The following is a 23,568-nucleotide window of genomic DNA, read 5'->3' as shown; positions in this document are numbered from 1 at the left end:
TGACAGTACATGTACGCAGCAAAGACAGGGTTACTTTTCCTCTGCTTCTGTTGAGCTCTATGGAAAGATGTGGTGGTTGTGCACAGAGGACTATGGCATGTGAAAGGAATCTCTCAGCTTCATGCAAATGAGAAGTACAATCAGTTTAGTGGCAGAGACATAAAAATATGAAACACTGAATGTGTCTGAAGTAGAATGAACTCCTCAAGATTTTCTGCACATATAGTTAAGGTATCTGGTTTTGCGAAGTGTAGTAGTGAGACATTTTGTGGTGTTGTAGTAGGTAAGTGATTTTCAGTCACGAGCAATCAGACAGGACAACGCTGAACTCAACTGTACTCCTTTATTCTCCCAACGGAGACTGCACTTTTTTATCTCGATGCGCGGGCGCCATCTGCTGGTAAGTCTATGATAAGTCTCAAGACATAACATATGCAGGCGCGGCCATAACAGTGTCACTCAAGGGTTAAGAAGACTCCTTGAGTGGCGAAGTGCCTGTCCGTTAGGCAATTCGCCGTGAAGAGTAGTAGTCGCTACACATGTATATATACATATATTAATTATTAATGCATGTATTAATGCATATATGCGCACTCGCACGTGAGCACAGCCTTAATGCTGGGCGGCATGATAAACGCCCATTTCTGTTTTGCTGGGAGGAATTTTATTATCGCACTAGAACAGATCAGATGAGGAAGAGGTTATGAACGTTTGATCCAGCGCCACTGCCACGTTTGTGCTTTTCACACAGCGACTGGTGAGTAGATCCTGTTTAATTTACAATATACTGAATGTGCCGAATAATTACGCTGATTGTAAGTGTTGCAAATCTTGAGAAATAAAATTTACACATGTAGGCCTATGTGAAATGTGAAAGCTTATATAATCAAACTTTCACTTGCAGAAAATATAATCACAACTGTATTTTTTTATTTGGTCATAGAGGAAAATACATATTACAGTTTTTTACAACTGCTAACATGCATTTCCCAATACTTGAGATAGCCTACATTTTCAAACCTCTATATATACAGCAACTCATTTACATCATACAAATAAGCCAAATAGTTAATATCCTGTTCAAAAGCGCATTTTCTTAACTAAATCCCAACTCAGCATTTCACAATGCAAAAAATGCTTTCTCATACACCAACTTTGTTAAAACACAGCAAACCTGGTTCAGTATCCAACCATTCTTTCAAACGCTAGTGCTCACTGCACAACCACTGTCAAAAAACTAACAGTTGATGGCATTAAAGAAACAGTATTACATGTAATATTTTATTCTGCTTTTTTTTCCAAATTTGTACATTTTTGGCAACATACTGTCTACACAATGAGTGCTATTTACTGTAACATACTGTATGGAATGTAGATTAGACAAAATGGAGTCAGTAACAGTTTTGCAGTAAAGGTTGTACAGTAAAGTTTATTTTACTGCATTAGGAACTTCTTCTTCTTCTTCTTCTTCTTCTTCTTTTTCTTCTTCTTCTTTCGGCAATTCCCGTTTAGGGGTCGCCACAGCGGATCAAACTCCTTCATCTGGCCCTGTCTTGAGTGTCCTCCACTGACACACCAGCCACTCTCATATCCTCTACCACTGCATCCATAGGTCTACCTCTCCTCCTCTTGCCTGGAAGTTCCATCCTCAAGACCCTCCTACCAATATACCTCTCCTCCCTCCTCTGTACATGTCCAAACCATTTCAATCTCGCTTCTCTAACTTTATTTCCAAAACATGCTACATGTGCTGATCCTCTAATAAACGCATTTCTGATCCTATCCTTCCTCGTCACACCAAATGAGAATCTCAACATCTTCATCTCAGACACCTCCATTTCCCTCACCTGTCTCTTTGTCAGTGCCACTGTCTCCAGTCCATACAACATAGCAGGTCTCACTACTGTCCTATTGATCTTTCCTTTCATTCTAGCTGACACCCTTCTATCACATATCACCCCAGACACTTTATGCCATCCACACCACCCTGCCTGCACTCTCTTCTTTACCTCTCTTTCACTTCCTCCATTACTCTGTACCCTCGACCCTAAGTAAGTAAACTCGTGAACCTTCACCAAATCAACTCACTGCAACTGGACCTGTCCACCGTCTGCCCTCTCATTCACACACATGTACTCTGTTTTACTCCTGCTCACTTTCATTCCTCTACTCTCCAAAGCATATCTCCATCTTTCCAAGTTCACCTCCACCTGCTCCTTACTCTCACTACAGATCACAATGTCATCAGCAAAAATCATAGTCCAAGGGGACTTCTGCCTAACCTCGTCCGTCAGTCTGTCCATGACAACTGCGAACAGGAAGGGACTCAGGGCTGATCCCTGATGTAGTCCTACCCCAACTTTAAACCCATCTGTCATTCCTACCGCACATCTCACTGCTGTCACACTGTTCTCATACATATCCTTCACCACCCTCACATAATTTTCTGCTACTCCTGACTTCCTCATACAATACCACAGCTCCTGTCTCGGTACTCTATCATAAGCTTTCTCTAAGTCAACAAACACACAATGTAACTCCTTCTGTCCTTCCCTATACTTCTCCATTAACACTCTCAAAGCAAACATAGCATCTGTGGTGCACTTAGCTGGCATGAAACCATACTGCTGCTCACAGATCACTACCTCACCTCTAAGCCTAGCTTCCACTACTCTTTCCCAGATTTTCAGGCTGTGACTGATCAACTTTATTCCCCTATAATTACTACAGCTCTGAATGTCACCCTTGTTCTTGAAAATCTGCAGCATTATGCTTCATCTCCACTCCGCAGGCATATTCTGACCTTCCAAGATTCTGTTAAATAACCCAGTCAAAACCTCCACTGCTGTCTCTCCCAAACATGTCCATGCCTCCACTGGAATATCATCCGGTCCAACTGCCTTACCACACTTAATTCTCAGAATTGCAGCCCTTACTTCCCCCTTTAGTGCCTCCACCTGAGGCACTTCCTGATTCACAATCTCTACCTCTTCTAACCTTCTTTCCCTTTCATTCTCTTGATTAATCAGTTCCTCAAAATACTCCTTCAACCTTCCTAAGACACTCTCCTCACCAGACAACACATTTCCATCTTTATCCTTTATCATCCTAACCTGCTACACATCCTGCTCATCACGGTTTCTCTGTCTGGCCAATCTGTACAGATCCTTTTCCCCTTCCTTAGTGTCCAACTTCTTATACAGTTTGCTATATGCCTTCTTTTTAGCTTCTGCCACTGCTCTCTTTGCCTTACGACAAATCTCCTTGTACCTCTGTCTACTTTCTTCATCTCGCTGAAAATCCCAATTCTTTTTAGCCAACCGCTTTCCTCTCAAACTTTCCTGAACTTCCTCATTCCACCACCACAACTCCTTGTCCATCGTCCTCTGTCCTGAGGTCACACCAAGTACCTTCCTAGCCACATCCCTCACTGCATTTGAAGTCTCATCCCAGGTATCCAGAACACCACCACCATTACCCCAGTACCTGTCTTACCACCATCTTTATCCTTTTAGCAATATCTACCACCATTTGTCCTTCCGTATTCCTTTCTTTAACACCATATCTACCCAACACCTCCTCATCACCACTGTTTCCTCCACCAACATGTCCATTTAAATCTGCTCCAATAACCACTCTCTCTTCTTTCGGAACCTGCAAAACAATTTCATCTAACTCTCTCCAGAATTCTTCTTTCTCCACCACATCACAACCTACCTGAGGAGCATAAGCACTGATGACATTCATCATCACCCCATCAATCTCTGTCACTTACTCTCTTTACCTCCACTACACTCTTACTAAACTCATCCTTCAGGATTACCCCTACTCCATTTCTCTTCCTGTCTACACCATGATATAATAGTTTGAAGCCACCACCAATGCTCCTGGCCTTGCTCCCCTTCCACTTGGTCTCCAGTACACACAGTATATCTATCTTCCTCCTCTCCATCGCATCAGCTAACTCTCTCCCTTTACCTGTCATAGAGCCCACATTCAACATACCAACTCTAAGCTCCACCTTCCTGCTCTGCCTCCTCTCCTTCAGCTTCAGAACCCTCTTCCCCCTCTCCTCCTCCTCCTTGTCCCAACAGTAGTCCAATTTCCACTAATGCCCTGTTGGACAACAGCACCAGTGGTGGTCGTTGTTAACCCGGGCCTCGATGATCCGGTATGGAATTTCTGTTTTTGATCCACATCATTTGATTTGGCGCAGTTTTTACACCGGATGTCCTTCCTGACGCAACCCTCCCTATTTATACGGGCTTGGGAGCGGCACTAAAATACACTGGTGTGTGCATCCTACTGGCTAGGTTTTACTGTATTAGGAACATTACTGTAAATTGTAGCCTAATCCAAAAATAAATTACCGTAATTGTAAACATAATTAGCCATGGTCCCATATGTGTAAACATACACATATACAAAAAAGCCACACAAGGGGGAAAAAACAGGATACTAACAGTCTTGTTACGTATAAATTAGAGGTGTCAATTCCAGGTTCAGAGATTAAAAGTCATCACCAGGATTTTGCTCAGGCTTACTGGATTGTGTTGATTCCACTAATTTTACCTGGATTGCTAATTCGAAAATCTAGCAAGCTTGAGCAAAATCCTGGTGAGGACTTTTAATCTCTGAACCTGGAATTGACACCACTACGTATAATCTTCAGCAGTTGGCCACATGTTTTCATCCACACCACATCTGATGTTGGCCCTTGCCGTGCAACTGGTATAGAAATGCTTAGCATGCATTTTTCCACCCGTGGCAGTCTTCACTGGCATCCATTGCATTCAGAAGGGACATTTGGTCATGGGGCCGATGATCATACACCTTCCAACTCCAAACTGAAAAAAGCTCCTCAGTGGGCTTGAGGAAAAGCGATTAGGGTGGGAGGAAAAGGGACATAATTTTTGGATGGTCTATAAACCAGTTTGTGATGACATGAGAACGGTGGAATGCTACATTGTCCTATCACAAATGTCCTTGTGTTTCCTCCCACCTGTTCCCTTTCTGCTTCTGGAACCAGTGGTTGGTAGAGTTAATTCAAAAACGAAAGAACGAGGTCACTGTTATAGGGACCAATCTGGCTTTTTTTGAGGACCAAACCAGCACTTGAGATTGCAGGACAAATTGTGAAATTTGCTCCTCTCTGACCCATAACATTACTATACTGCACTTTATTTCAATGATCGTGTATGTGCGAAAAATTTGAATTACAGTAATAGCTTTTCACCTGCCTTTGTTTTTGCAGATCTTTGCATTTTATACAATATTTAAGGTTTTGAACCTTAGGTTTTCATTTTTGACATTCTGTGTGCAAGCATTTGTAAATAAAACAAAAATGATCCAGATATTGGGTAACCTTGTATGTAAAGAAAATGTAAGCATTGTAGAAACATGTTAAATGACTGCATTTTGTGGAAAAACAACATGAATTGTACTAATTGTATAGCCCACTTGTGACGGTGAGTGCAGCTGGAAGGACGAGGCACGAATCCACTCCGGCTTTGCACTGACGCACGTTTTATTTACACACACAGCGCGGATAGTGCACGTTTTAACAATCACAATAACACTTAGGAACATGTAACGTTCAGACTCAAACAACGACAAGCACAGGTCACTGCGCAAACGCACATTAAATAGACAAACCCCATAAACCCCACGTGATGACGAGACGAGCCACAAGTGAGACGGATTATCACAAGACGCACCTGCAACCACGGAGATCCACAGTCACAGACGAGTAGACGCAGACAACATAAACACACGCCCAAAAGGGAGGGGTCGGGGACCGTAAGGTGACAGATGCCCCCACCAAGGGCACTACCCGTCCCGGGGTGCCAACAGGGCCAAGTGCCCCGAACCCACGTCGATGGGCGTATCCGAAGCCCTCAGCCCTGCGTCTGGGAGATGACCGCTCTCGGTGGAGAGTTCACCACGAACAGCTTAGAACACCCTCCCTGGAAAGACCGGGGAAAACACGTTAGACAAACATACAGGCACGTTAACAAAAACACAAACAGGAACATTAATGAACAGAGGCACGAAAGGGAAAAGGGGATTTGGAACAAACATCGAGAGAGACAAACACTGGAACAGAAATACACACAAATGGAGCCAGGCTCCGCACCTGTAGAAGGGCTGTCAGGAAGGGCAATCCTCCCAGAGCCACAGGTGCTGTCGGAGGCGGTCCCTTCCCTGCCCTTGCTGCGAACCCTCCTTGGGGAACAGCGCGCTTGGCGAACGTGCTGGGTGCAGCGCGATCAGCGGACGCTTTCGCCGCCCTCTCGCTGGGCGCACGACCAGTCTCTCTGGCAGCTCCCGTGGGGCGCGCCGCAGAGTGGTTCTGTGGACGTGCACTCTCCTCGGCTCCCCTCAGGAAACTCCACCTCCTCCTGGCACTCGCCCTACGGACCTGGCAGTGGGAGTGTCTTCTTCGACCTCCATCTCCTCTTCCTCCTCACTGCCCAGGTTCCAGCTAATGGGCTCCTCTGGGCTGCCACCCCTGGAATAACCCATGGCGCCTCCCGGACGGTGGACGGTCTTCCTCCTCGCCCTCACCGTAGTATTCGGTGGGGGCAGAGCATACGGAGGGAGGATGGTCTTCCTCTTCGCCCTCACCGTAGAACTCGGTGGGAGCTGAGCATACGGAGGGGGAATAGTCTTCCTCTTCTTCCCCTTCACCCTTACTGTAGTCTACAGTGGGGGCGGAACAAACCGAGGGAGCCTGATGATCCTCCTCGCCCTCCTCTTCTTCACCCTCACCATAATCAACAGTGGGGGCGGAGCACATGGAGGGGGAATAGTCCTCACCTTCCTCTTCCTCCTCGCCCTCTGATTCCTCCCCCTCAAACTCGCTCTCAGGGGTCTTCTCCGTGGAGCAGAGTTCGAGGGAGCCTACCCTCAGGGGCGAGAGGTCTCTGGAGGGAGAGGGGTGTCGCTCCCTCCACATCCGCACCGCGGTCTCACGGAAATAGTCCGCCATCTCCTCCGTCTTGGCTTCCCGAGCCTGAAGCAGCATGACCTTGCACAACGGGTCCTGCTGCATTGCTTCGAGGGTGACTGGGGCTCCGCGGTGCTGTGCAGGGGAAGAGGCGTGGTGGTGCCTGCTGGGCCTCTTCCCCTTCTTGGCACGGGTGGTATATCCTGGCATCCTGGCGGCTCGTCGTTCTGTGACGGTGAGTGCGGCTGGAAGGACGAGGCACGAATCCGGCACTGACGCAACTAAATTTTTCCGCAGTCCAATTTTGGCAGATATAGCTGTGACCTGAGGTCCGGGGGGGTGGCGAACGTAAGTGGTTAAGTGTTGAACCATGTTGAACCATGTTGAACCATGTTGAACCATGTTGAACTATGTTGAACCACACTGAACCATGTTGAATCATATTGAACCACATTAAACCATGTTGAACCATGTTGAACCATGCTGAACCATGTTGAACCATTCTGAACCATGTTAAACCATGCTGAACCATGTTGAACCATGCTGAACCATGTTGAACCATGTTGAACTATGTTGAACCACACTGAACCACACTGAACCATACTGAACCATGTTGAATCATGTTGAATCATGTTGAACCACGTTGAACCACGTTGAACCACGTTGAACCATGTTGAACCATGTTGAATCATGTTGAACCATGTTGAATCATGTTGAACTAATGTAAACGAGTTGTAATGTAAACCAGTGTTGTGATAACCAAGCTATATTAACTTATTAACTGTTGAGGTAATAGGTAATAAAAGGTAATAATTACTTAACATTATCTTACAGTTTTTTACGACTGCTAACATCCTTTTGTCCAATCTGTAGTCACATTTTCAAAACTCTAAACACAGTGAACACAACATCAGTCTTCAGTGGCTATACAATTAGTACAATTCATGTTGTTTTGGCACAAAACTATAATGCTTACATTTTCTATACACACAAGGTTATCCAATAACTGTAACGCTGGGGTGCAGTGGGAAGGACGAGACACAGATCCTTGCATACGCAGCCAACGTCACTGCTTTATTTAAGTTGTGTTGCGCAATACGCGCACAGAAAACACAGAAACTCACACACACACACGCAACGTGCAAACTAAAGACATGACACTGCGCGAACGCACATTAAATAGACAAACTACATGAGCCCCGAGTGATTACGAGACGGGCCACAGGTGGGACGAATGAACACACGCAGACACAACCACACCCACGAGGATCCACAGACGCAGACGGCAAGACGCAGACGACGTAGACACACGCCCACAGGGAAGGGTCCGAAGCTGTTCCGTGACAGACCCCGCCACCAGGGGCTCGCTACTCCCGGAGCGTCCGGCGCAGCTGGAATGCCCCGAACCTACACCGACGGCAGGACCGCCACAAACCCCCTAAAACACCCTCCCTGGGAAGACGGGGGAAAACACGTTAGACACACCAAACGGGACATTCACGAACACACAGACGGGCACACTAACACATAGAGGCACGAAAGGGAACAAAGGGTTAGGCACACAAACGGGAAGACTCACGAACACTGGCACACACAAACATGGAACATGAAACATGGAACACCGTAGCCCACGGTGGAGGCGGCATCTAACGACGGGGGGTAGTCCTCCCCACCGTAGTCCACGGTGGAGGCGTCGTCTACCGATGGAGGGTAGTCCTCCCCACCGTAGTCCACGGTGGAGGCGTTGTCCAACGACAGATGGTAATACTCCCCACCGTAGTCCACGGTGGAGGCGTCGTCCAACGACAGATGGTAATACTCCCCACCGTAGTCCACGGTGGAGGCGTCGTCCAACGACGGATGGTGATCCCCTCCACCGTAGTCCTGCTCCGTCTCCTCGTCTGGGGAGTCCCCCTCCTCCAGCTCGCTCTCGGGGTACCTCACCAATCCGCAGAGCTCAACGGCGTCGACCCGCAGGGGTGAGGGCTCCCTGGAGGACGAGGGGTGATATACCCCCCATATCCGTAACGCCTCCTGGCGGAGACCCTCCGCCGCCTCTGGGTTACGGTGCTCCCGAGCCTGACGCAGCAGGGACGCACACACCGGATCCCCTTCCAGCTGCGCCAGCGTTGGCTTGGTCCTGTCTTGTGGGGGCTGGTGCTCCTCCGCTCCACGGCCGCCCTCTGGTGGCGTATCCGTCTCATACCACTCGAGGACGCCAACCCGTATGGGCGAGCTCCCCCGTGAAGACGAGTGCGAAGAGTGGTGATGCCGCTTGCAGGGTTTTTTCTTACCCTTCTTCGGCTTGGATTTATAGCCGGGCATTGTCCTGGTGTCTCAACGCGGCTTGTCGTTCTGTAACGCTGGGGTGCAGTGGGAAGGACGAGACACGGATCCTTGCATACGCAGCCAACGTCACTGCTTTATTTAAGTTGTGTTGCGCAATACGCGCACAGAAAACACAGAAACTCACACACACACACGCAACGTGCAAACTAAAGACATGACACTGCGCGAACGCACATTAAATAGACAAACTACATGAGCCCCGAGTGATTACGAGACGGGCCACAGGTGGGACGAATGAACACACGCAGACACAACCACACCCACGAGGATCCACAGACGCAGACGGCAAGACACAGACGACGTAGACACACGCCCACAGGGAAGGGTCTTATTTACAAATGTTTGCACACAGCATGTCAAAAATGAAAACCTAAGGTTCAACACCTTAAATATTGTATAAAATGCAAAGTTCTGCAAAAACAAAGGCAGCTGAAAAGCTATTACTGTAATACACATTTTTTGCACATATAGATCAAACAAATAAAATGAAGTACAGTAATGTACCGAGTCAGAGAGGAGCTAATATAACAATTTGTCCTGCAATCTTAAGTACTGGTTTGGTCCTTCACAAATGCCAGATTGGTCCCTATAACAGTGACCTCCTTGATTCATTTTTGAATGAACTCTACCAACAACTGTTTCCAGAAGCAGAAAGGGAACAGGTCTCCCACCTGAGAAAACTTTGTTTGCGTTGTGAAATGCAGAGTTGGTATTTAGTTAAGAAAATGCGCTTTTGAACAGGATTTTAACTATTTGGCTATTTGTGTGAGGTAAATGTGTTGCTGTGTTTAGAGTTTTGAAAATGTATCTCAAGTATTGGGAAACACATGTTAGCAGTCGTAAAAAAACTGTAAAACACATTCTAGATGTGCACATACCTGTACACATAAACTGCATATACTTGTGTATGATTCATTTGTAAAATTATATAACTGCTTCATCACTTGCAGGTTAACACTGTGGGGAGAGATGTTTGACAAGGTTACACAGAGGCTTGTCTGCCAGATTGATCCGGATGGTGATTTGATCGCTGTTTCCAGCCTAATCGATTCAGAAAAGCTACAGCCACTGGCTGTGGTCATGAATCGTCCATCTAGGTGGTTCTGGCAAACAACTAAGTACAGACCCACAGGATTCACCCTCAATCAACTGCTACAGGGAGAATACATTCAGCCAGGTATCTACCCCTACACTCACACAGCACTACAGCATCACAGGGTTTATTGTTGTAGCACTGGTGACAAGAAACACTATTACAGCAATAACACACACTTTATTTAGTAATTATTCGGAAGAATTAACAACTAGATCAAGCTAGATAAAAAGAAAGAAATCAGAAAGAAAGACACACATATGGAGACACACTAATTACCGTAACTTAAAGGGGACAGTCTAAATTAGACAACTGCATGTACACCAATTCAGCCGTTTCCAATGCAACATTAATCTACAACCTAAGAGCAGGCACATGGCATTGAGAGTCCCGCCATGCACCTCACCTGCTTCTGCTAGTGGGTACAGACACACAGTGGGTGGGAGGAACCAATAAGACTTCAGTCCACACAGTGGGTGGGAGGAACCAATAAGACTTCAGTCCACACAGTGGGTAGGAGGAACCAATAAGACTTCAGTCCACACAGTGGGTGGGAGGAAACAATAAGATTTCAGTCCACACAGTTCCACAGCAAAACAGCAGAAATCTTTGTCAAGTACTATACTTTTAGAATTGTGCTTCTGGTGAAGTTTTGGTATAACTAGGCTACCAAATAGCACTGAAAGAAAACAGGATTAAAAGACCAATGACAGGTTATAGTGTTGTAACAAGTTTGATAATGTGAGGTACGTGAGATAGGGGGTTGCACATATGATTCCACAAAGCATCACTCTTGTTGAGTCAAATGGGTCTTTCCTGGACACACCCCTTCTCCGTCTGCAAGTGAATTCATCTTACCTCATCTGCATCAGATCCTTTAGGAATGCAAATCGTTAATAGACCTGGTAGATATCTGGCTAGTTAGACTGACAACAAAAAATATTAGACCTGAATGCTACCTGAAAGGGAACCCCAAAATAGTGCATTACATAGTGAACATGGCACAGGTTGACACATAGTTGATGTTGTTGATGTTGTGTGAGGCTGCAGGTGAGTCTTTTGAAGTTTTGAAGTTGAGGAAATTAACAATAACCAATTATCCAATTAACCAATTAACATTCAGAATCAATGCGATTCCTTGTGAATAATATTCCCACATGTGGTTCTGAACCATGCATACCCTGTTGACATCCCTGAGAAAGACCAGACCACATACAGTACCATATTTAATAAGAATAAGCTGTGTGAAAGAAGAGTTCCTGACATTAAACTGTCACTAAACAAAAGTTTATTGCCCATCTCAGTACTAGTGTCCAGGTATCCAAGTTTTATCCTCCTCAGACACCTTGGTAACATCAGAAAGATCAGAAGACAATGGGAATACTTGTACTTTTATTCATACTATACTATTGTCATGTTTACCTGTTTCCCTGTTTACCTGTGTTTTCATTTCACTTCCTGGTTTTCTGTTTCATATGTTTCCTTTGTTCTGATTTCAGCTTCCACACCCCTTGTTTAGTCCTTGTGTTTGCCTGTCTCTAGTTTTGTTCCTCATCAGTCCTTCTTCTGTATATACTCTGTGCTCTAGTTTTCTGGTTGTTGGTTATTGTTCATTTGTGTTGATAACCAGGTCCTCTGGTGCTCTTATTACTCTCAATTTTGAGCATTTTCTCCTTCTCCTTTGATTTGTGTATTTGTTTGACTTGCTCTGTTTTCTAGGAATCATGTCATTTGTTTGCTTTACCTTCCATCAGACGGTTACTTGTGTTTCATTTTTAAAACATGGGGTTTCTGTTTGTCCTGTATCAGAGCTGGATCAAAAAGAGCTGGTGATGTACCAGAAGACACACCAAGGCAGCGTGTCCGGGTCTCTGGAGGCAGGAGGGAGTGCCCTCAGTGTGTCTGTAGGGGGCAGTGGAGGGTCTGCACTTTCCTCCTCTCTCGGGACACTTCATGAAGAAACTGTGAACGTATTTAAACTCATAGAGGACTCCAAACAAAGGTTGGTAAAACAACATACTAATATGCATATAATGTGTTCCTGTAAAGTGTGTTGTAATCATGAATTTGACTCCAAATCCAAATGGTGTTGGGAAAGCAAAACAGGTTCTAAGGTTCTGTCCTCCAGGTTCTGTGGTTCAGTCCTCCAGATTCTGAGGTTCTGTCCTCCAGGTTCTGAGGTTCTGTCCTCCAGGTTCTGTCCTGCAGATTCTGTGGTTCTGTCCTCCAGATTCTGAGGTTCTGTCCTCCAGGTTCTGTCCTGCAGGTTCTGTGGTTCTGTCCTCCATGTTCTGAGGTTCTGTCCTCCAGGTTCTGTCCTGCAGATTCTGAGGTTCTGTCCTCCAGGTTCTGAGGTTCTGTCCTCCAGCACACTGGACTCAGAATGAAACAGTACTGATTATGTCAGCTTTAGTTCTAGAGAATGTCATCTTTAATGTTTCAATAACACATAAAAAACGCATTAAAAAAGAGGTAATGGACCATGGAAAAATGTATTATACCTAGACTCTAAAATCAACTTAATACATACAATCAACTCTAGACATTTAGATAGCTCTGTTATGCATAAAATAATGATGCAATGACACTGACGTAGTCCACACTTCATCTGCTTCAAGATTAGTGTAGAGAACTGTCATGATACTGATATACTGCAGTCTGATTAGGGCTTAACTGTAAGCACTGTCAAACTGTGTAAATACACTGCTGAAAATACTGTTCACTTGAAGCTTTATAAACATAGCTAGAAACAAGTCTGTAATTAACCTTGTTGTCAGTGCTTGAGATCATAATACTCTTTGGCTTGTAGAGTAACTTCTTATTTTGATGGGTTCTACAGGAAAGTGGACTTTCACCATCCTCTGCTCAAGCAGATGCTGGACACGTTCAAACAAAAATGGGAGTTCACTGTAGTGACAACGCGCGTTTTCAACACCTCTGAGAGCAAAATCAAGTACAGTAGTATCATGGAAGGTAGCAGTGGTATTACCCCACAATTGGTTGAGAACATTAAGACAAAGGTGGGTCTCTGTGCAGGCTTATTTATAATGGAGTGGGGCTCTGTGCAGGCATATTTATAACTCAGTGGGTCTCTGTGCAGGTTTATTTATAATGGAGTGGGTCTCTGTGCAGGCTTATTTATAATGGAGTGGGTGTGTGTATGAGTGTATATATGAATAGAGTGGGTCTCGTTACGGGTGTGTATATGTATGTATATGTATGTGTGTGTTCATTCAGGTGAGTGGAAATGTACATTCTGATACAAATTGTGTTATGAAGATACCCGCCAACACTGTTATGGCTTACAACGTCTCAGGCCTGGACATCAAATCTGATGGCCAATACGGTTAGTGTGTGTGTGTGTGTGTGTGTGTGTGTGTGTGTGTGTGTGTGTGTGTGTGTGTGTGTGTGTGTGTGTGTGTGTGTGTTACATGACATACTGGAAAATAATGTAGACTTCACCCCAAAGGTGGGCGTTCTGTGTGTGAGTGAAATCTGTATGCAAATGTTTTCTAACATCAACCTGATTCCCGTTATTGAAGCTATTTCTATTGGTTTTGACTTCTGTCCCTTTGATATGCTGGGGATTATAGATGGGATTTTGGTGTAGGGTCTCTTTTTCTTCTCTTTGTTCTTCTTCCACTCTTCTTCTTACCCTCTTCTCTTCTTCTTTTCTCTTCTTCTTCTTTCTCTTCTGGGAGTGAGGGAGAGAGAGAGAGTGGGGAAGAGAGCAAGAAAGAGAGAGACAGAGATAGAGGAAGAGGAAGAGAGAGACAGAACGAGAGAGAGAGAAGTATCGTAACATCTCTAATAGCAGTTTGTGACCACCAGGTAGTGAATCAACCAGTTTCCTTTGGCCTGTAAAAACAAGTTTTTTTGTTAACTACAACCTGATTTCCTGTGTCTGTGCCTCAGTCCCCTCCTGATCTCAGTGGTGTAGTTGGTGGAGTTGTGTGGTTGAGCTGGTCAGTAGAATCTGAAGAATAGAATCAGAATCAGAATATCTTTATTGTCATTATACCAAGTATAATTAAATTAAGATGCCATACTTGTGGTGTAACAGACAGGAATATAAAGAAAACTATAATTTACGTAAATTACAAAAAAATTTAAATTCCTCATTGCCCTTATAACAATGAATATGTAAAATATTGCACAGTGCTACAGTAGTTATGATGAGCTATTTAGTAGGGCTGCATTTCTCACACCTTCCCCGCCATCTTGCAGTGGTGCATGTAAATTCATGTCACCTTTTTGGCTGTTTACCACAGAAAATGTAGCATTTGATAGGGACCCCTCTAGCATAAATTCTTCTGGGACTTTCTCCTGAAGTCTCTTACCTGGCCTCAAGTGCAGCTTACTTCCATAGAAAGGGCCCCTCATCTTTTAGAGAAATGCAGTAATGTAGCATGTCAGATGTATAATCTTGAGATGTACACAGAGGTTTTCAATGTGTTTGTGGGTCAGCTGAACAGATCTCACAAGGATTTGGGCCTCTGCTCCTCAGCCTGGTCTGAAAATGGAAGCGTTCCAGTTCCTCCATCACTTCCTCATTTGGGCTTCTAACTGCTTGAGAACTTTTATTATAGTGCACTTGATTTCCTGAGGGTATTTTACCCATGGTCATGTGCACCTGTAACTGTAAATGTGATCCTTCACCAAGGGACACATGAGCATTTGTTGTGCCTTTAGGACCAGGACAACTCTACACTCCCAATATCATCATCCCATCACCACAAAAAAGCCATTTAGTCTGCACTGTTTCTGTTCATTCAATTTTCTCTAACTAATCAGATTCATACCCTGTATCCTGCACCACATGGACATGTGACACATTCTTCTATTATAAGGTGTTCAGTGTCAGGAAGTGTGGTTGGTCAAATATATGATTCCTTAGTGTGAATTTCCCATTGAGAAAATCGAAGACAACAGGCTATGTGTTTATAAGAAAGCCAAACTGTCATACCAAGCTGTCATGTCATAACTACCCAACTGCACACAATAAAGAATATGTATATCAGGGGTGCCCACAAGTTTTCAGCTTACGAGCTACGTAAATTGTTACCGGGGTGGTGTATATATATAACCGTCAGTGCAGATGGATGATAGCCTGTCATTCATCCACTACTTTTTAATGTCATGCGATCTACCCACATTCCTTCGCGATCGACCGACACTTCCTTCATGATCGACAGGATTGACATAATGGGCACCCCTGATGTATATAGACTGTATGTGTATATGTATGTGTACATGTATGTGTGTGTGTGTGTCTATGTTTATGTGTATGTGTGTATACGTGTGTTTGTAATGTGCATGCATGTGTGCATGTGTGTGTGTATGTTTCAGAATTCATCTTACGGGGATTTATCTGTGGGAAACAAAGTCATCAGGCTTACCCCCTAAGTGGTGTAAAGACAGGTGTGTATGTGTGTGTGTGTGTGTGTGTGTGTTACATGGGTTACATGACATACTGGAAAATAATGTAGACTTCACCCCAAAGGTGGGCGTTCTGTGTGTGAGTGAAATCTGTATGCAAATGTTTTCTATAACATCAACCTGATTCCCATTATTGAAGCTATTTCTATTGGTTTTGACTTCTGTCCCTTTGATATGCTGGGGATTATAGATGGGATTTTGGTGTAGGGTCTCTTTTTCTTCTCTTTGTTCTTCTTCCACTCTTCTTCTTACCCTCTTCCCTTCTTCTTTTCTCTTCTTCTTCTTTCTCTTCTGGGAGTGAGGGAGAGAGAGAGAGTGGGGGAGAGAGCAAGAAAGAGAGAGACAGAGATAGAGAAAGAGGAAGAGAGAGACAGAACGAGAGAGAGAGAAGTATCGTAACATCTCTAATAGCAGTTTGTGACCACCAGGTAGTGAATCAACCAGTTTCCTTTGGCCTGTAAAAACAAGTTTTTTTGTTAACTACAACCTGATTTCCTGTGTCTGTGCCTCAGTCCCCTCCTGATCTCAGTGGTGTAGTTGGTGGAGTTGTGTGGTTGAGCTGGTCAGTAGAATCTGAAGAATAGAATCAGAATCAGAATATCTTTATTGTCATTATACCAAGTATAATTAAATTAAGATGCCATACTTGTGGTGTAACAGACAGGAATATAAAGAAAACTATAATTTACATAAATTACAAAAAAATTTTAAATTCCTCATTGCCCTTATAACAATGAATATGTAAAATATTGCACAGTGCTACAGTAGTTATGATGAGCTATTTAGTAGGGCTGCATTTCTCACACCTTCCCCGCCATTTTGCAGTGGTGCATGTAAATTCATGTCACCATTTTGGCTGTTTACCGCAGAAAATGTACCATTTGATAAGGACCCCTCTAGCATAAATTCTTCTGGGGCTTTCTCCTGAAGTATCTTACCTGGCCTCAAGTGCAGCTTACTTCCATAGAAGTAAGTGTGTGAATAGCAGAACAGAATATCGTGGTCCACTGATTCCTCTTCCTGTTTCAGTACCTTTCATGTCATTGCAGGATTGATGTCATTCATGTTACACTCTCTGTGACACATGACCAAGACTTGAGTGTTGAGTGGCTCTGACCATGTTTGTGTGTGTGTGTGTGTGTGTGTGTGTGTGTGTGTGTGTGTGTGTGTGTGTGTGTGTGTGTGTGTGTGTGTGTGTGTGTGTGTTTGTGTGTTTACGTGTGTGTGTGTGTGTATGTGTGTGCTTGTGGGTGGTGGTGTGTGTGTGTTTGTGTGTTTATGTGTGTGTGTGTGTGTGTGTGTGTGTGTGTGTGTGTGTGTGTGTGTGTTCTCTGCTGCAGAGTTGGAGGAAGTAAAGTCTCTCTTGTGTGTGTTGGATGGTCTGTCACATCAGTCTCGCTCCCCTCTGCTACTGCAACTTCGACAGATTCTACTGGACCGTGAACATTTGTCTGTTTTGGAGGACAGACTGGAGGAGCTGGTCTATGATGATGCTCCCAGCCTTTACCACAGCAGCTGCTCTCACTCTCCTCATCAGATTATTGACACATTCTTGGATCTGCTGATACAGTCTGACACAACCAGTGAAACTAGTCTGTCCACAGAATCCACCAATCCTGGAGCTTCAATGAGGTTGTCCAAGCAGAATCAGTCAGTCCTGGTTGCCATGTACAACCTCGTGAGTGCAGCTATGGGTGGGTGAACATAAACTTACACTCTGGCCTTGTATGTATGACAGTTGTCATCACACAGTTGGTGATGTATTATTCTTGTATGTTTGGTGATTAGGTTTGACAGATGATGGACTCCTCTTACTAGCAGACATCTGCTCTTCACAAGAACTCAAGAGCTTAAATGATTTAGTAAGTTTCATGTCTGTTGGATTCTTTACACTAAGGTTACATGCTCATCAGAGCTCCCTCTGTAGAGGCTGTAATGCACTGCTTGGTCATTGGAGGTCAGACTCACCTCTAATGGCCAGACAGTGCATTTAGTTGGTTATACTTGGTCCCCACAACAACACAAACTCACCAGTATTGAACTCACCAGTACGGAACTCCCCAGTATGGTACTCACCAGTACTGAACTTCCAAATATTGCCTGTATTTGACTGAGAAGTGTTTGGCTGGGTTGTTTGTTTGTTTGCTTGTTTTTAGGGTCTTCTGTTTGTCTTTGCTTCCCTCCATACTCAGTTTGCATGTTTTGATTGCCCCTTGGGATCTGACCTGTTTGCTTTGCCTGACTACACCCTTGCTGACTACACCCGTGTCTTACATTCTTCATAAAATGTGTGAATGGATCTCCTGACCCCAAGTCTTTATGTCAGTTACACCGTTTTCCTTGGAAATGTCTGGATCTTTAGTTCCTTGTGGATTAGACAGCACACATTGTGTTGACTTCATGGTTTTTACTGTTCCTTTGATTGTAAAGTGATTCAGAGGATTGTCCTTCATAGACGTCCTTAATCAAGTGTTGTTTGTGTGTTTGTGCTCTGGTCAGGTAACCCTCCTAACCCACCACTCCCAGCCCCTCCTCCTCACACACCTGCCTGCTCCCCTGCAGAGTGAGGACCTGCTCAGGAGGGTGGAGCAGCTGTTCAGCTCATCCAATGTTGTACTGAAGACTGAAGATGGAAAACTGTGGGCAGTTATAAGACGGAAGTTTGAGAGACTTCCTTTCATCCTGTGTCTCGTCATTCATGGCCTTGCGTACCTGAGTGAGAAACAGCAATAGGTGTGTTAAAGAATAATGTCTCTTGTAATACTAATATAATAATAATAACAACACCAATACCAACAACAATAATAACAGGTGTGCTAAAGAATAATGTCTCTTCTAATACTAATAAAATAATAACAACAACAATAATAATAGGTGTGCTAAAAAATAATGTATCTTCTAATACTAATATAATAATAATAATAAATACAACAACATTAATAGGCGTGCTAAAGAATAATGTCTTTTAATACTAATATAATAATTAATAATAATACTAGTAATCTACTTTTTCAATCAAGAAACACATTCCGCTTCATATAATTTGCTATAAAAAGAATACACACATTGCATATTTAGCTTAATGAATTCATACTCTCAACAAACGGTATGGGTCTTTAATTTAAAACCTGTTTATTGTCATTATATTCAGACTGCAGTAAATAAGCATCTTCTTAAATACATGATTTAATGCAATACAGATGGTTCACAATGAAGAACTTCATTCACTTTTTATTTTTATTTGTGTTTAGCTGACAAGTTATTTATAAATGGCAGTAATGGCCTAGTGGTTAGGGAACTGGTCTTGTGACTGGAGGGTCGTGGGTTCAATTCCCAGACCTGAGGCCATGACTGAGGTGCCCCTGAGCAAGGCCCTTAACCCTCAATTGCTCACTTGTATAAAAATGTAAGTCGCTCTGGATAAGGGCGTCTGGTAAATGTAATTGTTTCTGTCAGTGCCTCACAACTTTATAAGTACTTTTATAAGTTTCACTGTATCAGATAATAAAATGAAAGTGCTTTGTAAAAATATTTCATGTGAAAACTCATATTGTAACAGAACAGCAAAGTCTAATAAATATACATTTAACTACACTCTGCTGGTGTCTTCCTGCACAGTATCTGAAATCGGTGCTGATGTTTTCCATTGTAACAACTAAATCCTCCACATGGCGAAGAGAAATGGCCTATTTTAGGTGAACTAGGCTGTCCAGTTCAGTGCTAAATATGAAAACAACAAAACTACAACAAATTTCTGCAAGAGCAGCCAAAGTAAATGCTTTCGGACAAAAGAGTAACATCTAGTAAGAATCTAGAATCTGATGTTTGTTCTCTGACTACTAGATTCTGCTGCTCCTTTTTATTTTTAGATCCACTACTGGAAATAAACATTTATGTTACATGTAGAGTTTCAGCATTTGGCTGAAACAGACGCTATTATCCAAAGTGATTTATCCAAAACTGATTTGTCATCTACTCATGGAATGTGTCCTAGCTAGAAAAGCAGATTAGAGTCTCGATGTTTCATACTAGAGATTCAAAGTACTTGATATTCATCCAAAGAAGGGAAGGCAACAGTGGAATGATTTATGAACTTCAGAAGATTGAAAACTAGTTTTCCTGCATTCAGGCCTTTAGAAGACCAGCAAGTAGGGAGTAGGGAGTAGGGAGAATAACATAGATTTGAAATGACAAGAGCTTCCTGTAAAGAAAAAAGACCTAATCTTATGTATGTTAAAAAGAATCTTTTAATGAGCAGCTTCCTGTGAAAGAAATGGCCTAATCCTCTGGATGTTACAAAAGATAAAATCTGCAAAACTATCAGATTTGAAGCATGAACAGAATGACAAAAGGTTGTCAAAAGGTATTCTAAGACTGGGAACAGACTGGGAAAACTGTAATAGCCTGAAATTCAAAAAACCTTGGAAGATGTGAGAATTTAACAGCACGACCAGGTATATGCAGAAAAAACAAAAGGAGACAGAAGTCAAAGTCAGTCAAAGTCAAAGTCAACTTTATTGTCAAATCTGTGATATGTACAGGACATACACAGGATTGAAATTACGTTACTCTCAGACTCCATAGTGCAGCGGTAAACATATATATTATATATATGCATATGCAGCAGTAAGTAAAACAGATATGTGCAAAGTGAATGTATGAGGAATCTGGTGTAATTAAGATTAAAGTGAACGTATGCATTGAATTATAAATATAATGTGCAAATATAAACAGGATGGCAAATTGAGCGTGCATTAGACTTTTACAGTGATGGGTGTAGAAGTCAGAACCTGTCCAGCCAGGTTGATTTATCTGATGATGCAGGAATTTCTGTTTTTATCTGCATTTGTAATGCAGTCTGCCCCAATTCCCTCCTCTGGTGTCACGGTTCATGAGGCAACAAGCGCCACATGACTCTTTGTTTAGACTACTGTCTTTGCCCTGTCTTTGTTTCAGGTTCACTTATGAGGTATGAACAAGAGGACAAACCTGTGCAGGCAGAGTGATCTGATTTATCTGCTGTTGCAGAAATTTCTGCTTTTATCTATCATGGTTCCCCTCCTTTGGCATCACGGTTGCTGTGGCGACACGTGCCGAGTCTTGTTTCGCCTCCCGTGTTTCGTCACACCTGTTCCTCATTTTCCCTTGTTATCTTCATTATTGTTCTGAGTACATGGTTTTAACTGTTTGTCTGTTTGTGTTTTTTGTCTGTATCCTGGCTCTGTTTGTCCCATGTAAATGATCTTTTGACCCTGGACTGTCCTCTGCTCATCCCTGTTAAACCCACCAGCTCAGATTCCCTCATGTCACCTCTACTCTGATGCTGTCAGTCAGCTCCTACGTTCCACTCATTCCTAATGTGCTTCACCTGTTTAGTCTGTTTAATTAAAGAGTTCCATTCATTCCTTTCTCTGCAAAGTATTGTCACGTCAAGCGTTCGGCAGTCTTTCCGATTACTAGAGAATAAAACTTTTCATTCAGGTTCGAGATCTTGCTGTCCCACCCCTCGTCTGCCCTGATACCTCTAATTCCATTTCACCTGCCAGCTTGGTTGAGTATATGGACCCTGACCTGAACTTCACTTCCCAGAATACTACAGAGAACTACCTGACACAGAACAAAACTCACTGAAATAAAACACTTCATTTTCAAATAAAAAGGTGCGAAATTCTCCAAACAGACCAGCTAATGGAAAGATTCCAACTTGTTAGTTTTACTCAGTGAACACAATTTGACTAATAAAATTTAGCCTCAACCTCCACTTGATGCTCCTGAACATTCTCATCTGCTGTAATCATCAGTCTGCTCTATTGTATGTTACTAAAACCAAACTGGCCGTATTTAGAGGAGAACTTTCTGGAAGCCTTAAGCACATGCCCAGATCAGATCTCTTGAATATAGTTACTGGCTTGTGTGAGCTGTATGCTCTGTGTCGAGCATCTCACATCTTTGTTGAGCCTTTAAGTGGGACTATATGAGTAATGAGGGACATGGAACTATACGAGTTCAGTGGGACTATATGAGGAACGAGGGACATAGAATTATCTGAGTTCGATAGTCGGTGGCATCCGGACCAGATGCCCAAACCACCTTAACTGGCTCCTTTTTACGTGGAGGAGCAGCACCTCCGAGCCTCCGAGCCTCTCCCGGATGACTGTGCTCCATACCTTATCTCTAAGGGAGAGCACAGACACCCTGTAGAGGAAACTCATTTCATCCACTTGTATTCGCAATCTCATTCTTTCGGTCACTACCAAGAGCTCATGACCGTAGGTAAGAGCAGTGTTGCGAATAACGCCGTTAAAAATAACGGCGTTAGGTAACGGCGTCATTTTGTCAGTAACGGGATAATATAATTAATTACTTTTTGTGTCGTTACAACGCCGTTGACGTTACTGGTCATTAAAAGCGGTGCGTTACTATATATTGATATACTAACAGTAATCCGAGCGGACCGCTGTCCAGGCTAGTGAGAAGTAACAGATCTCTATAGGTCACAGTTCTCGGTGTAACACCTGTTTAACTTAACAAGTCAGTAAGCGAATCAGAGCCAGTGTTTTTACACGCGCGCCGAAGCACGCCAGTGACACGGAGAGACACGCGACACAAACAGAGAAGAGGCTGAAATGGCGAGTCAGGAGCAAGCCGAAGAAAAATTTGCATTTTCAAGGTGGCGATATAAACATTATTTAAGAAAATACTTGAAGTTCCTGAATGTCTACCAGACTGGGTATTTGATTTATTTAATTAAGGATAGAGGTTTTATTGTTAAGTTTGCTTCTGTTGTGAACAAACCAGTTGTCTCAGGTTGAGAGAATTTAATTTAATTTGATAGATGTAAATGCACTTTATATAGTGTAACTGTTTACTTTTGCTTTTTTTTTTTTTTTACAAAGAATTGGGATTTTAAAGGATTTTATCCTGCACTGGTCTGTGGATGTGCAATAAATATCAAAAGTTAAACACCTTTCTGATCTACTCATTTCAACTGACTGTAAAAACTGCTTTTTCAAAAAAAAAATCCTTATTCATCGGCATATAACTTTTTTTAAACTGTAACGCAAATAGTTACTTTCCCTGGTAACGAGTTACTTTTATAATAGAGTAATTTAGTTACTAACTCAGTTACTTTTTTGAACAAGTAGTGAGTAACTATAACTAATTACTTTTTAAAAGTAACGTTCCCAACACTGGGTAAGAGTGATGGGCAAACCCCCATCCGAGTCCCCCAGCTCTGCTTCCTCTATGGAAGACATGATGGTGGGATTGAGAAGATCCTCAAAGTATTCCTTCTGCCACCTAATGACATCCCCAGTCGAGGTCAGCAGATCTCCAGCCCCACTGTATACAGTATTGGTCAGGAACCACTTTCCCTTCCTGACTTGCCTGACAGTTTTCCAGAATCTTCTCAGAGCCAATCGGCGGCAGCGCCGGGATTAGCTTCCTGTGCTCCACGAGTGGCTGCCTTTTCCAGTAGCTCCGTCTTTGTACTTTTTCTCAAGTTTCTTTAAACTTTATTTATTGTCTTAGGTTTTTACGCACGACCAAAGTGCATCTTATTTATATCCTAAGGATATTAGAATATATTTTCATAGTGGTATGTAGTACACCCGAAGGAGCTGAATGACTACAGGCCAGTTACTCCGACATCCCACGTGATGAAGACCATGGAGCGACTGCTGCTGTGTCACCTCAGACCTCAGGTCCACCATGCTGAGGCCCCACTGCAGCTTGCCTA

The 23,568-nt window shown here is 43.3% G+C and overlaps 1 protein-coding gene across 3 annotated transcripts; it reads left to right on the top strand.

The window, feature by feature from the left end:
- Nucleotides 1-477: 477 nt before the first annotated feature.
- On the top strand, nt 478-19,424 carry LOC143517186 (gasdermin-E-like). 3 transcript variants are annotated; one of them, XM_077009391.1, is made up of 10 exons: nt 479-757; nt 1,513-4,171; nt 10,249-10,475; nt 12,201-12,393; nt 13,231-13,411; nt 13,629-13,737; nt 15,741-15,812; nt 17,171-17,524; nt 17,619-17,692; nt 18,330-19,424. In XM_077009391.1, exons 2-10 carry the CDS (start codon nt 4,164-4,166, stop codon nt 18,561-18,563), a joined length of 1,452 nt encoding a protein of 483 aa, XP_076865506.1. In that variant the 5' UTR covers nt 479-757; nt 1,513-4,163; the 3' UTR covers nt 18,564-19,424. The 3 variants fall into 3 exon arrangements, with proteins under 3 accessions (XP_076865509.1, XP_076865506.1, XP_076865508.1); XM_077009394.1 differs by lacking the exon at nt 15,741-15,812 and having other exon boundaries at nt 478-757; XM_077009393.1 differs by lacking the exon at nt 1,513-4,171 and having other exon boundaries at nt 480-757.
- Nucleotides 19,425-23,568: the final 4,144 nt, after the last annotated feature.

The sequence above is a fragment of the Brachyhypopomus gauderio genome, chromosome 6 (genome assembly GCF_052324685.1).
Source record: "Brachyhypopomus gauderio isolate BG-103 chromosome 6, BGAUD_0.2, whole genome shotgun sequence".
Lineage (NCBI taxonomy): Eukaryota > Metazoa > Chordata > Actinopteri > Gymnotiformes > Hypopomidae > Brachyhypopomus > Brachyhypopomus gauderio.
This window is presented reverse-complemented; position numbering and strand designations above follow the sequence as displayed.